Raw genomic sequence first — 10,478 nt, forward strand, 5'->3', positions numbered from 1 at the left:
AAGATTACCCAGCAATGATCTCACTCAGATTTGATAGGGAAATTAAAATCTTTACAGACAAGCAAAAGCTAAGAGAATTCAGCACCACCAAACTAGCTTTACAACAAATGCTAAAGGAACTTCTCTAGGCAGGAAACACAAGAGAAGGAAAAGACCTACAATAACAAACCCAAAACAATTAAGAAAATGGTAATAGGAACATACATATCGATAACTACCTTAAATGGAAATGGATTGAATGCTCCAACCAAAAGACATAGACTGGCTGAATGTATACAAAAAAAGACCCATATATATGCTGTCTACAAGAGACCCACTTCAGACCTAGAGACACATACAGACTGAACCTGAGGGGATGGAAAAAGCTATTCCATGCAAATGGAAATCAAAAGAAAGCTGGAGTAGCAATTCTCATATCAGACAAAATTGACTTTAAAATAAAGACTATTACAAGAGACAAAGAAGGACACTGCATAATGATTAAGGGATCAATCCAAGAAGAAGATAGAACAATTGTAAATATTTATGCACCCAACATAGGAGCACCTCAGTACATAAGGCAAATGCTAACAGCCATAGAAGGGGAAATTGACAGTAACACAATAATAGTAGGGGACTTTAACACACCACTTTCACCAATGGACAGATTATCCAAAATGAAAATAAATAAGGAAACACAAGCTTTAAATGATACATTAAACAAGATGCACTTAATTGATATTTATAGGACATTCCATCCAAAAACAACAGAATACACTTTCTTCTCAAGTGCTCATGGAACATTCTCCAGGATAGATCATATCTTGGGTCACAAATCAAGCCTTGGTAAATTTAAGAAAATTGAAATTGTATGAAGTATCTTTTCCGACCACAATGCTATGAGACTAGATATCAATTACAGGAAAAAAATCTGTAAAAATTACAAACACTGGGCTTCCCTGGTGGCGCAGTGGTTGAGAGTCCACCTGCCGATGCAGGGGACGTGGGTTCGTGCCCTGGTCTGGGAGGATCCCACATGCCGCGGAGCGGCTGGGCCCGTGGACCATGGCTGCTGGACCTGCGCGTCCGGAGCCTGTGCTCCGCAACAGGAGAGGCCGCAGCAGTGCGAGGCCCGCGTACCGCAAAAGAAAACAACAAGAAAACCAAAAACAAAAATACAAACACATTGAGGCTAAACAACACATTACTAAATAACCAAGAGATCACTGAAGAAATCAAAAAATACCTAGAAACAAATGACAATGAAAACACGACAACCCCAAACCTATGGGATGCAGCAAAAGCAGTTCTAAGAGGGAAGTTTATAGCAATACAATCTTACCTCAAGAAACAAGAAACATCTCAAATTAACAACCTAACCTTACACCTAAAGCAATTAGAGAAAGAAGAACAAAAAACCCCCAAAGTTAGCAGAAGGAAAGAAATCATAAAGATCAGATCAGAAATAAATGAAAAAGAAATGAAGGAAACAATAGCAAAGATCAATAAAACTAAAAGCTGCTTCTTTGAGAAGATAAACAAAATTGATAAACCATCAGCCAGACTCATCAAGAAAAAAAGGGAGAAGACAGAAATCAATAGAATTAGAAATGAAAAAGAAGTAACAACTGACACTGCTGAAATACAAAGGATCATGAGAGATTACTACAAGCAACTATATGCCAATAAAATGGACAACCTGGAAGAAATGGACAAATTCTTAGAAAAGCACAACCTTCTGAGACTGAACCAGGAAGAAATAGAAAATATAAACAGACCAATCCCAAGCACTGAAATTGAGACTGTGATTAAACATCTTCCAACAAACAAAAGCCCAGGACCAGACAGCTTCACAGGCAAATTCTATCAAACATTTAGAGAAGAGCTAACACCTATCCTTCTCAAACTCTTCCAAAATATAGCATAGGAAGGAACACTCCCAAACTCATTCCACGAGGTCACCATCACCCTGATACCAAAACCAGACAAAGATGTCACAAAAAAGAAAACTAAATGCCAATATCACTGATAAACATATATGCAAAAATCCTCAACAAAATACTACCAAACAGAATCTAACAGCACATTAAAAGGATCATACACCATGATCAAGTGGGGTTTATCCCAGGAATGCAAGGATTCTTCAGTATATGCAAATCAATCAATGTGATGAAACATATTAACAAGTTGAAGGAGAAAAACCATATCATCATCTCAGTAGACGCAGAAAAAGCTTTTGACAAAATTCAACCGCCATTTATGATAAAACCCCTCCAGAAAGCAGGCATAGAGGGCACTTAACATAATACTGACAGAAGCTGGCTTGAACTCACACAGTTATTGCAGCAGAGGGAAGGGATATGGCAAATCTCACACGAAGTCTTACATTTTCTACCCAGAAGTGACATGTCATTTTTCCCCAAATTTTATTGGTCAAAACAAGTCATGTGGCCACCCTCATTTCAGAGGGGGTGGAAACACGCAGCCCTACAACATACCTGGACAGAGGGAAGAATGGCAGAAACATGTGAACATCACCAAGGACCATAGGTCTCAAATTTATCCCTCTTTTACCTCCAACCTCCCCAGAGAGAAGAAATGTAATGAACATAAAATTTGGAGACATAGGGATATAGATTTGAATGCCAGTCCTGCTTCTATGTGGCTGGGTAGCCTTGGGCAAGCTTTTAAATTCTCTGATCCTTAATATTCTCATTGGTTAAAGAAAGGTGAGGGATAATAATAACTAGAGTAGAGAGCTGTGAAGATTAAAGAATATACACCTGCACTATGTACACACACACATACACACACACACACACACACACAACTAGTATATGCTTTTATTTAATACATATTGGCTGCTGTCATTCATTTTGTTGTTTTTCCAAACTAGTTTGTCTGGACATTCCTTCTCCTATGCAAGCATCCCAGGTCCACCTTTCCCTGCCTGTCATGTTCTGTTCCCATTCCACAATGATTTGGGGATGCTCCCACCATCCCCTCCCCTCTACTTCCTACCACTCTTCTGGCATGATGTGCCCCCCTACATCCCAGGGCACATGACTGAAATAAAAGAGAACTTAGATGTAAGAGCAGTGAGTGATGTGTGAACGTGTGTTTCTGACCAAGGCTATTCCTACAATTGGATAAAAAGCACAGGGCACACAACCTTAAATGGTAAGGTGAAGAGCTCAACCCTGATAAAGGGCAAAGCCAAAGTCTGTTAAATCTTGTATAAGATACTCATGATTTCCATGAGTAAAACCATATTTATTTATATTTTTTAAAAGAATGTGTAACTCTTTTATATAGGTCATCAGTGTAGCAGTCTGTTTTCTATAAATAATTACTCATTATTTTCCAGTTTGACCTCCTTGCATTTTTAAGTTGAAATACATTCTGGGAGAATCTGAGCCTACACTTGTTTACTGCATCCATATTGTCTTTGACAGATTCTGGTCTTGAGTTGTTATCTCATATGACAACAGGCTGCTGGGGACTTGATTTCCTCCCACACTTGATAGCCTGCCATGTCATTTTGTTCCATGTTACAAGGAACATGTAGACATTCTCTTTGTTAGCCAGACTTTTGAGTTCATTGTGCTGCCTGAGAGAGAGGGAGAGGGAGGGAGAGGGAGAGAGAGAGAGAGAGAGAGAGAGAGAGAGAGAGAGAGAGAGAGGATGCATGAGAGAATATTAAGGCAAGCTCTGCTGCTCTGTTCACACAAAGGATTAGCAGGACTGTGGGAAGTCCCACATGGGAACTTGCTTTCCTGATAAAGGACACAATGTCCTCTTTTCTGTCTTCTGCCTTCCCTGGTAAACCTGGAAGTCCTGGTAGAAGAGTAATTTCAAAGCCATGAGAGAGCACTTTGTCTCCTTATAGGGTTGGTGTTTTATGTAACCTCTGCCTAAAATCTGACTCATCTGGTACTTATCAATTTAGGGTACCTAGCTAGAGCCTCAGTCATATGATTGCTGATGACTGATGAAAAGCACTGTTAATATCAATGCTCCATATTTTCTTTTCATTTGCAGCTGCATTTTGCGACAACTAGATTTTCTTAAAATTATTTATTGGCTCCTATTTCAAAAGATACTGGACCCCGGACTGTAAGAGAGTTCATGTGGTTGGCTTTAGCCTCTTGCCACACTAGAGGATTCACCCAAACCAGGGCAGTCAGAGAGGTGGTTGCTAGCTTAAGAGTTGTAAGGAGTGTGAGTTCTTTAATCTGCTGAACTTGGTGTTTGAAGACTGTTTGGCACTTACTGCCTAAATCAAGTCTCCCACTTGTACTGTGTTTATTTGCTGCTGTTGTTGCTTTTTTTTTTTTTTTTTTTTTTTTGCGGTATGTGGGCCTCTCCCTGTTGTGGCCTCTCCCATTGCGGAGCACAGGCTCTGGACGCGCAGGCTCAGCGGCCATGGCTCACGGGCCCAGCCGCTCCGCAGCATGTGGGATCTTCCTGGACCAGGGCACGAACCCATGTCCTCTGCATCGGCAGGCGGACTCTCAACCACTGCGCCACCAGGGAAGCCCTAGACTCAGTTTTTTTTCTTTACTTGCTTTTGCTTTTTATTGCGCTGATACTGGGAATCACAGTGAGATTCTACTCATTTTCACACAAAATTCTTCTCTCAAAGCATTGTATTGATTAAGTAGGAGCAGTTCTCAAATAGGCGAATATATGGATGGATTTAATCAGCTCTGAATAAGCTTAGTAGTAAGATAATAAACTTTATTTTCACTATTGTAAGCCCAGGGGTAAGTGCTGCCATTGACTGCTGGTCAAGATTTACCTTTAGAGAAGAGTGAGTGGCTAGTCTGTATTGTCAGCACCAATCTTCTCTCACCTAGCACAACCTAAAAGGCCACTAGGCAAAGAGAAAGTGTTAAGGGAAAAGATAATCATGCAAATTGTAAAGGAAAGCTCAAGGTCTTGTATAAAATATTTAACATTTAACAAGGTCTTGTATAAACATGCTGTTTTCTAAGTAGAACTAAAAGCAGCTGTGCTCAGATGTGACAAATTCCCTTCTAGATTCTGGAGATGGTAGTTTCTGTATTCTACAGAGAAAGAAACCCAGTTTATCATCTAAAACTATTCATTACGTTATACTGTTAAATTTTACATTTGTAGACCAGAAAAAGCCTTTACCGTACCACATTAATACTTTATCAAATCGTTGCTAATGGTTTGGGAGAACACCTTTTGGAGAATGACACAGCAGGGCTTGATAAGGATGAAATGTTGATTTGACATCATAACAGCTAGGGGACTCTTTGAATAATGTCTGCAAGGGAACAAAGCAGCTTGTCCCAGTTTTCCACAACAAAAAAAAACTTTCAAAGAGTTGTTATTCACATAGAAATGTATTTAAATAAATGTCAGAAACTCAAGAGATTGCTGTGACAGGTTTGAGGTTGACTGTAGGCAGAGTTTTATAGACGTTGCATTGTAGAAGTCAAGGCCCTGGCAGACGCTCTGCCCACAGACAGGCTGGCGGCCAGCGGTCTGGCGATGCTTAGGTGAGAGAACTCAAGAGTTAAGGGCCTGTCAGCTCTTCTTCCTTTTACCAAGTAGCAAGGTACACACCAGAGAGTATGCTTTGTTCCTCCAAAACTTTACAGCCCTAAACACCCCATGGGAAGGAAAGCTTCCATTCTTTCAGAGGAGTCACAGTGGCTGGGCGCTGAGTGACATGGAAGCAGAGACCCACCCCCACCCCCCGCCAAGGTCCGACTTATCCCTGAGGTCCCTCCATCTCCCACCCGGCTGGGCTCACGGTGAGATTATAGTCAGTCCTTGCTCACTTCAGGAGGTGACTGCCTTTTGTAGATTTCTCCTCAGCACAGTTCTTTATTCCAAGAGACAAAGGGAAGGCTGGCTGACCATGAACTTAAACATATCCACAGATCTTCATTTATAATATTGTGATCTCACTGTCTCATTTTCCTTTCTCAAAAATCACTTTCTGAGAATGGCTCAGAAAAAAAGCATCACAATCCCCACATGGCTTTAGGTGCTACCTGAAATGAGAGTGTGCTGTCGATGCCCCTAGATAGGTCAAGGCTATGCATTTAAGATGAAGTCGCTTTCTTCCTTCCTTTGAACCCAATCTGTTTGGAAGAAACAGCCCAAAAAGCAGCATCCTGAAACACACTTGTTTGATTTTGTTTCCACAGTACCTCCTTGGGCCTCATTCACACTGTCCCAGTGCCTGAACACACACAATTTGGATCGTCCTCAGCATTATACATAGATTGTCAAAACATTCACCAGAGAGAAAGAAGATTTATCAATTTTTAAAACATCTATAAGAAAATGAGAACTAATGTCATCAAATTAAAATGATTTCTAACACTGCATATGCTCTATTGTTTCAGAGTAGAAGAGTGAAATGAAATTCGTATATCTGTCATTTTAAATTAAGAAGTATTCTGGAAGTAATATTAAATCTAAAGTATTGGGGGGAGGATGTTTAGAGAAGTTACTTAATTGTGAAATGTCAAATAAGGACACAAGGTTTCATCTGTTGATTTCTACCATCTTCCAATGTCACTTGGAAGATCAGATGCTTTCCCCAAATCTTAACCTCATTTGCTATAAACGATTCCATAGACATTTGAGGCTCACAGTGGGCTTTTGTCTGAAAGAAGGTGATCTTCAGGATGTGAAAAGTGCTCTTGGAATATTTACACTGTAAAGAGATACCTTTGTTTTAGCAAGTGGTCTGGCAGCCAGTTGTGAGCCCTGCCATTGAATTGCCAGTGACATTATCTGTGCCTCCAACCTCACCCTCAGAAAATTATACAGTTCTGGGTAGCGAAGCTGGTTTTAGAAAAATCGGCCAATTCCAGCTGAATCGATGACCTGCACGTGTCAGAATTATTGGACTAGCAGAGACCTGGAAGTTCCTCTAGTCTTTCTAGGCATTGAGAAAGAACTGTCTACCATCCCTTTACTTGGATGGCCTTTTATCATTTTCGAAGTATGATTTTGGATCCTAACTTAGGATCTCGTGGAGAGGTAGGAAAGGTGTCATTGGACAAATGGGAAAACTGATATATCAAGACTGAACTGTGAGCTTGTTCAAAATAAGTGGCAGGTGGGAACTAATTACCTGAGTCTCGTCATTTTCTCTTCCTACCATATTTGAGGAAACTAAGAATGCTGTTCAGGCATGGGTTCTTGTCAGTCCTCTGTTGCTGACTAGCTGTGAACCCTGAGTAAATCACAATTTCTTTGCTGATCAGTTTCTTCATCTGCAAAATGGGAATAATAATTTCTGCTCTACCTCCCTTACAAACTAGTTTGTGTGTGGAGCAACATAAAATGCACAGCCCCTACCTTCTTGCCCATTCCAGAAAAAGAGTATGTAAAATCATTACTACCAAACGGTAGGAAAATTGAGACCGGATGGTATAAAGGGTGAGGATGGGCAGAGCTGAAAGTCCCGGCTTATCTTCTAATTAGATACATTTCTTTTGTCAAATCGATCAGCTTCTTTGCTCCCAGTTTCCTCAGCTAGACTTAGGAGGTCTTACCAAAACATCTTGAAGATTTCTTTTGATCCAGCCCATGAGATTCTTTCCTAGTTTTCTTGCCTATACATCATGCTATCTCTGAGATGCTGCTGTTTTCCCCTAAAGCATTTATGTGCTGTATGAGACAAGGTATTGCCAGATCACTGTGACACATTTGTAGTCCCACCGTGATTCTCTCTCTCCCTCTCTCTTTCTAAGGGTTGTTAGGAGCCTGTAGCAGACTTAGTGGAATTAAAATCAGCAGGCAAAGTGTAATGAGGACTAGGAGTCAAATTATTTTAGGAAGCGCTAGAACTGCCCGTGGCCGCCTCTGAGGAGCCACTAAGATGAGTAGCCTGCTTGAGTGCCGACAGGGCAGGCCTCTCAGGAGGGTCCCCTCCTTCCCAGGGATCATTAGTGCCACTCAGCCACAGCCACAGCGGCCACTGTCAGCCCCTCAAGGAATCAGCCACTTAATTAGATTTGGGGAACGGAAGGGAAAGGCAAGTTTTCAAGGTAAAATGCAGGGCAGAGGTTAGGGAAAGGGAAAGCCAGGGCAGAGTGGATATTTTCGCATTAGTTTCCCTACATCCGATGCAAGGAAATTGGAAATTTACAACAAAATGATCTAATGCCATAAAGAGCTAGGAAGAGCATCTTTTCTGGATTTGAGGAAAGACAGTCATCCATCGGGAGGGATCATTCTTCCTCAGGCTGCCTCCCTCGCCCCCGCACAAACTAGGCAGAAGCTGGCTATGACTTCCCCAGTCACGGATGCGAGGGTGTCAGAGACACACGGCACCCGCCCCCACGCCTGGAGCCTGCAGAATCATGCTCTGCCCCAGGGCTATCTGCCTGATTCAGTCCACTTGGTTTCCAGTGTTCCTCATAGGGACCCCGTGAGGAGGGGGAACATGGCCAAGAGCATTTCTTTCTCAGCACCCATTCACACACACACACCACCACCACCACCACCACATACACACAAGCACACACAACCCACACACAGTAAACTCATTTTGGCCCAATCTTAACAATTTACAAAGTGCTTCCCTGCCTATTATCTTGATCCCTGCATAACACAGTGAGGGAATGGGGCAGGTACTATATACCATTTTACAGATGAGAATAGTGAAGCTCAGAAAATGTAGGCAATTTGCCCAACTTCCCAAAGATAAAGGAGAATTCAGGCCTCAAACTTAAATCTCTTGACAGCAAAGCTAGTACTCTTTCTACCATTCAGAGGAAATCAAACCTTTATTCTTCTAAGTTAATCTAAAGGTTTTTTACTGAATGCCTAACATATGCAGAACAAAGTACAGAGGTAGACCTAAAAGAAAAGAACTATGTAGAAATGGCCCCCAAGCTCAAGAAGATATATTTTAATAAACAAATTAGCAAATTATGAAAAGCAAACTTACATGTGCAGTGATTCTCCTAAGCATACTAGAAGGAAATACTGGTCTGGAATTATGCTAGTGGGCTGGAGAGTGAGGGGAATTCATTTTCTGGAGGAGGAAGGTTTGGAGCTAACTTTTGGGGTCCTATTCTCAGAGCATGCACTTGGAGCATCTGTTGAAATCTCAGCAGATGGAACGTATCAGAAATATATATTCCTTTTTATTTCATTTTTAGTTCCTTGCAGAAACCTGGCACCTAGGGTACTGTGGAGATCAAATAAAAGTGCATTTTTATATCATCATTTGTAATAGAAAGACAGAAACATTACTTGTTCCTGGGGAAATTATTTCATTCTTTTCCCTCCCCGGTTGATTTTATAATTAAGCCTTTGCTGAAATGAAAATTGGAAGTGAGATTCAAATGTAATTTTTTCTGAATAATGCACTCAGTTGTTTTGGTTTTTTTGTCTTTGTTTTTGCAGTGATGGACACCTGATACCCTGCTGCCTTTGCTTGGAAACTGAGTTTTGCTGTACTGATTTAACCACCCGCAATGTTTGCTGATGCTATCATGACAAAAAGAATGCTGATTCTGTCCCTGTTGACCCCTGTGTGAAACTGCTTTTCATATACTGTGCATTCTTTGACCTTCCATAAAGATGTCTGAACCTGACTCTTCATCTGTATTCTCGGGGAGTATGGAGAATGGAACTTTCCTCGAGCTATTTCCCACATCCCTGTCCACATCGGTGGACCCGTCCTCAGGCCACCTGTCAAATGTCTACATCTATGTGTCCATATTCCTCAGCCTGTTAGCCTTCCTGCTTCTACTTTTAATCATTGCCCTCCAGAGGCTCAAAAATATCATCTCCTCCAGTTCCTCCTACCCGGAGTATCCAAGCGACGCTGGAAGTTCTTTCACCAACTTGGAAGTCTGCAGTATTTCCTCGCAAAGGTCCACTTTTTCAAACCTTTCCTCCTGAAGAAAATGTAAGAATCCTTCAATGCTGCGGCCCTCGGGGAGTTTTCCCTCGGGAAGTGTCGCATGAAGTACGTGCCTCAGGAAAGAAACGCCCATTTTGTTCTCTTCCACTGATTAGACCCAGTTCTCCTTCTCCTTCAGCCCTGATTTCTTTTCCTGTTCATGATGCTTTTCATCATGTCGGAGTTGATGCTGACAGAAATGCATGCAAGGTGCAGAATTTCACCCAGACTGCTTGGTGAATCTGGGGCTGGCTTCTTCTCAGTGGGTCAGGCCACCCTCTTGGACACCTGAGGCAGAACTCACCTGAGGCGGCCTAGCAGAGGATGCTGGATCAGGGCTCTGCACTTGGCTTCTCTTACAACACTGTAAAATCAATGGACTCAGCAGAAACTGGCTAAGTGAAGTCTGAGCAATGTGAAAGATATTATCCATATTTAAAAGATAAAGTGGAAACACCAGTTTAAAAAAAAGACTCAATTTAGATTTCATGTATAACATCTCTAAAACCGGGGACAAAAATATTTTAAATGTTTTCTAAATCACATTTATTGATGAATTAAGTCATATGTGGAAAAGTTCTGGAAG

At 41.4% G+C, this 10,478-nt stretch overlaps 1 protein-coding gene across 1 annotated transcript; it reads left to right on the forward strand.

The window, feature by feature from the left end:
- The first annotated feature begins 9,567 nt into the window (after nt 1–9,567).
- SERTM1 (serine rich and transmembrane domain containing 1) lies at nt 9,568–9,891 on the forward strand. Its single transcript, XM_065896271.1, has one exon. The coding sequence runs from the start codon at nt 9,568–9,570 to the stop codon at nt 9,889–9,891; it is 324 nt and encodes a 107-aa protein (XP_065752343.1).
- The last annotated feature ends 587 nt before the right edge of the window (nt 9,892–10,478 follow it).

This window comes from Phocoena phocoena, chromosome 18 (genome assembly GCF_963924675.1).
Source record: "Phocoena phocoena chromosome 18, mPhoPho1.1, whole genome shotgun sequence".
In the NCBI taxonomy this organism is placed as follows: Eukaryota; Metazoa; Chordata; class Mammalia; order Artiodactyla; family Phocoenidae; genus Phocoena; species Phocoena phocoena.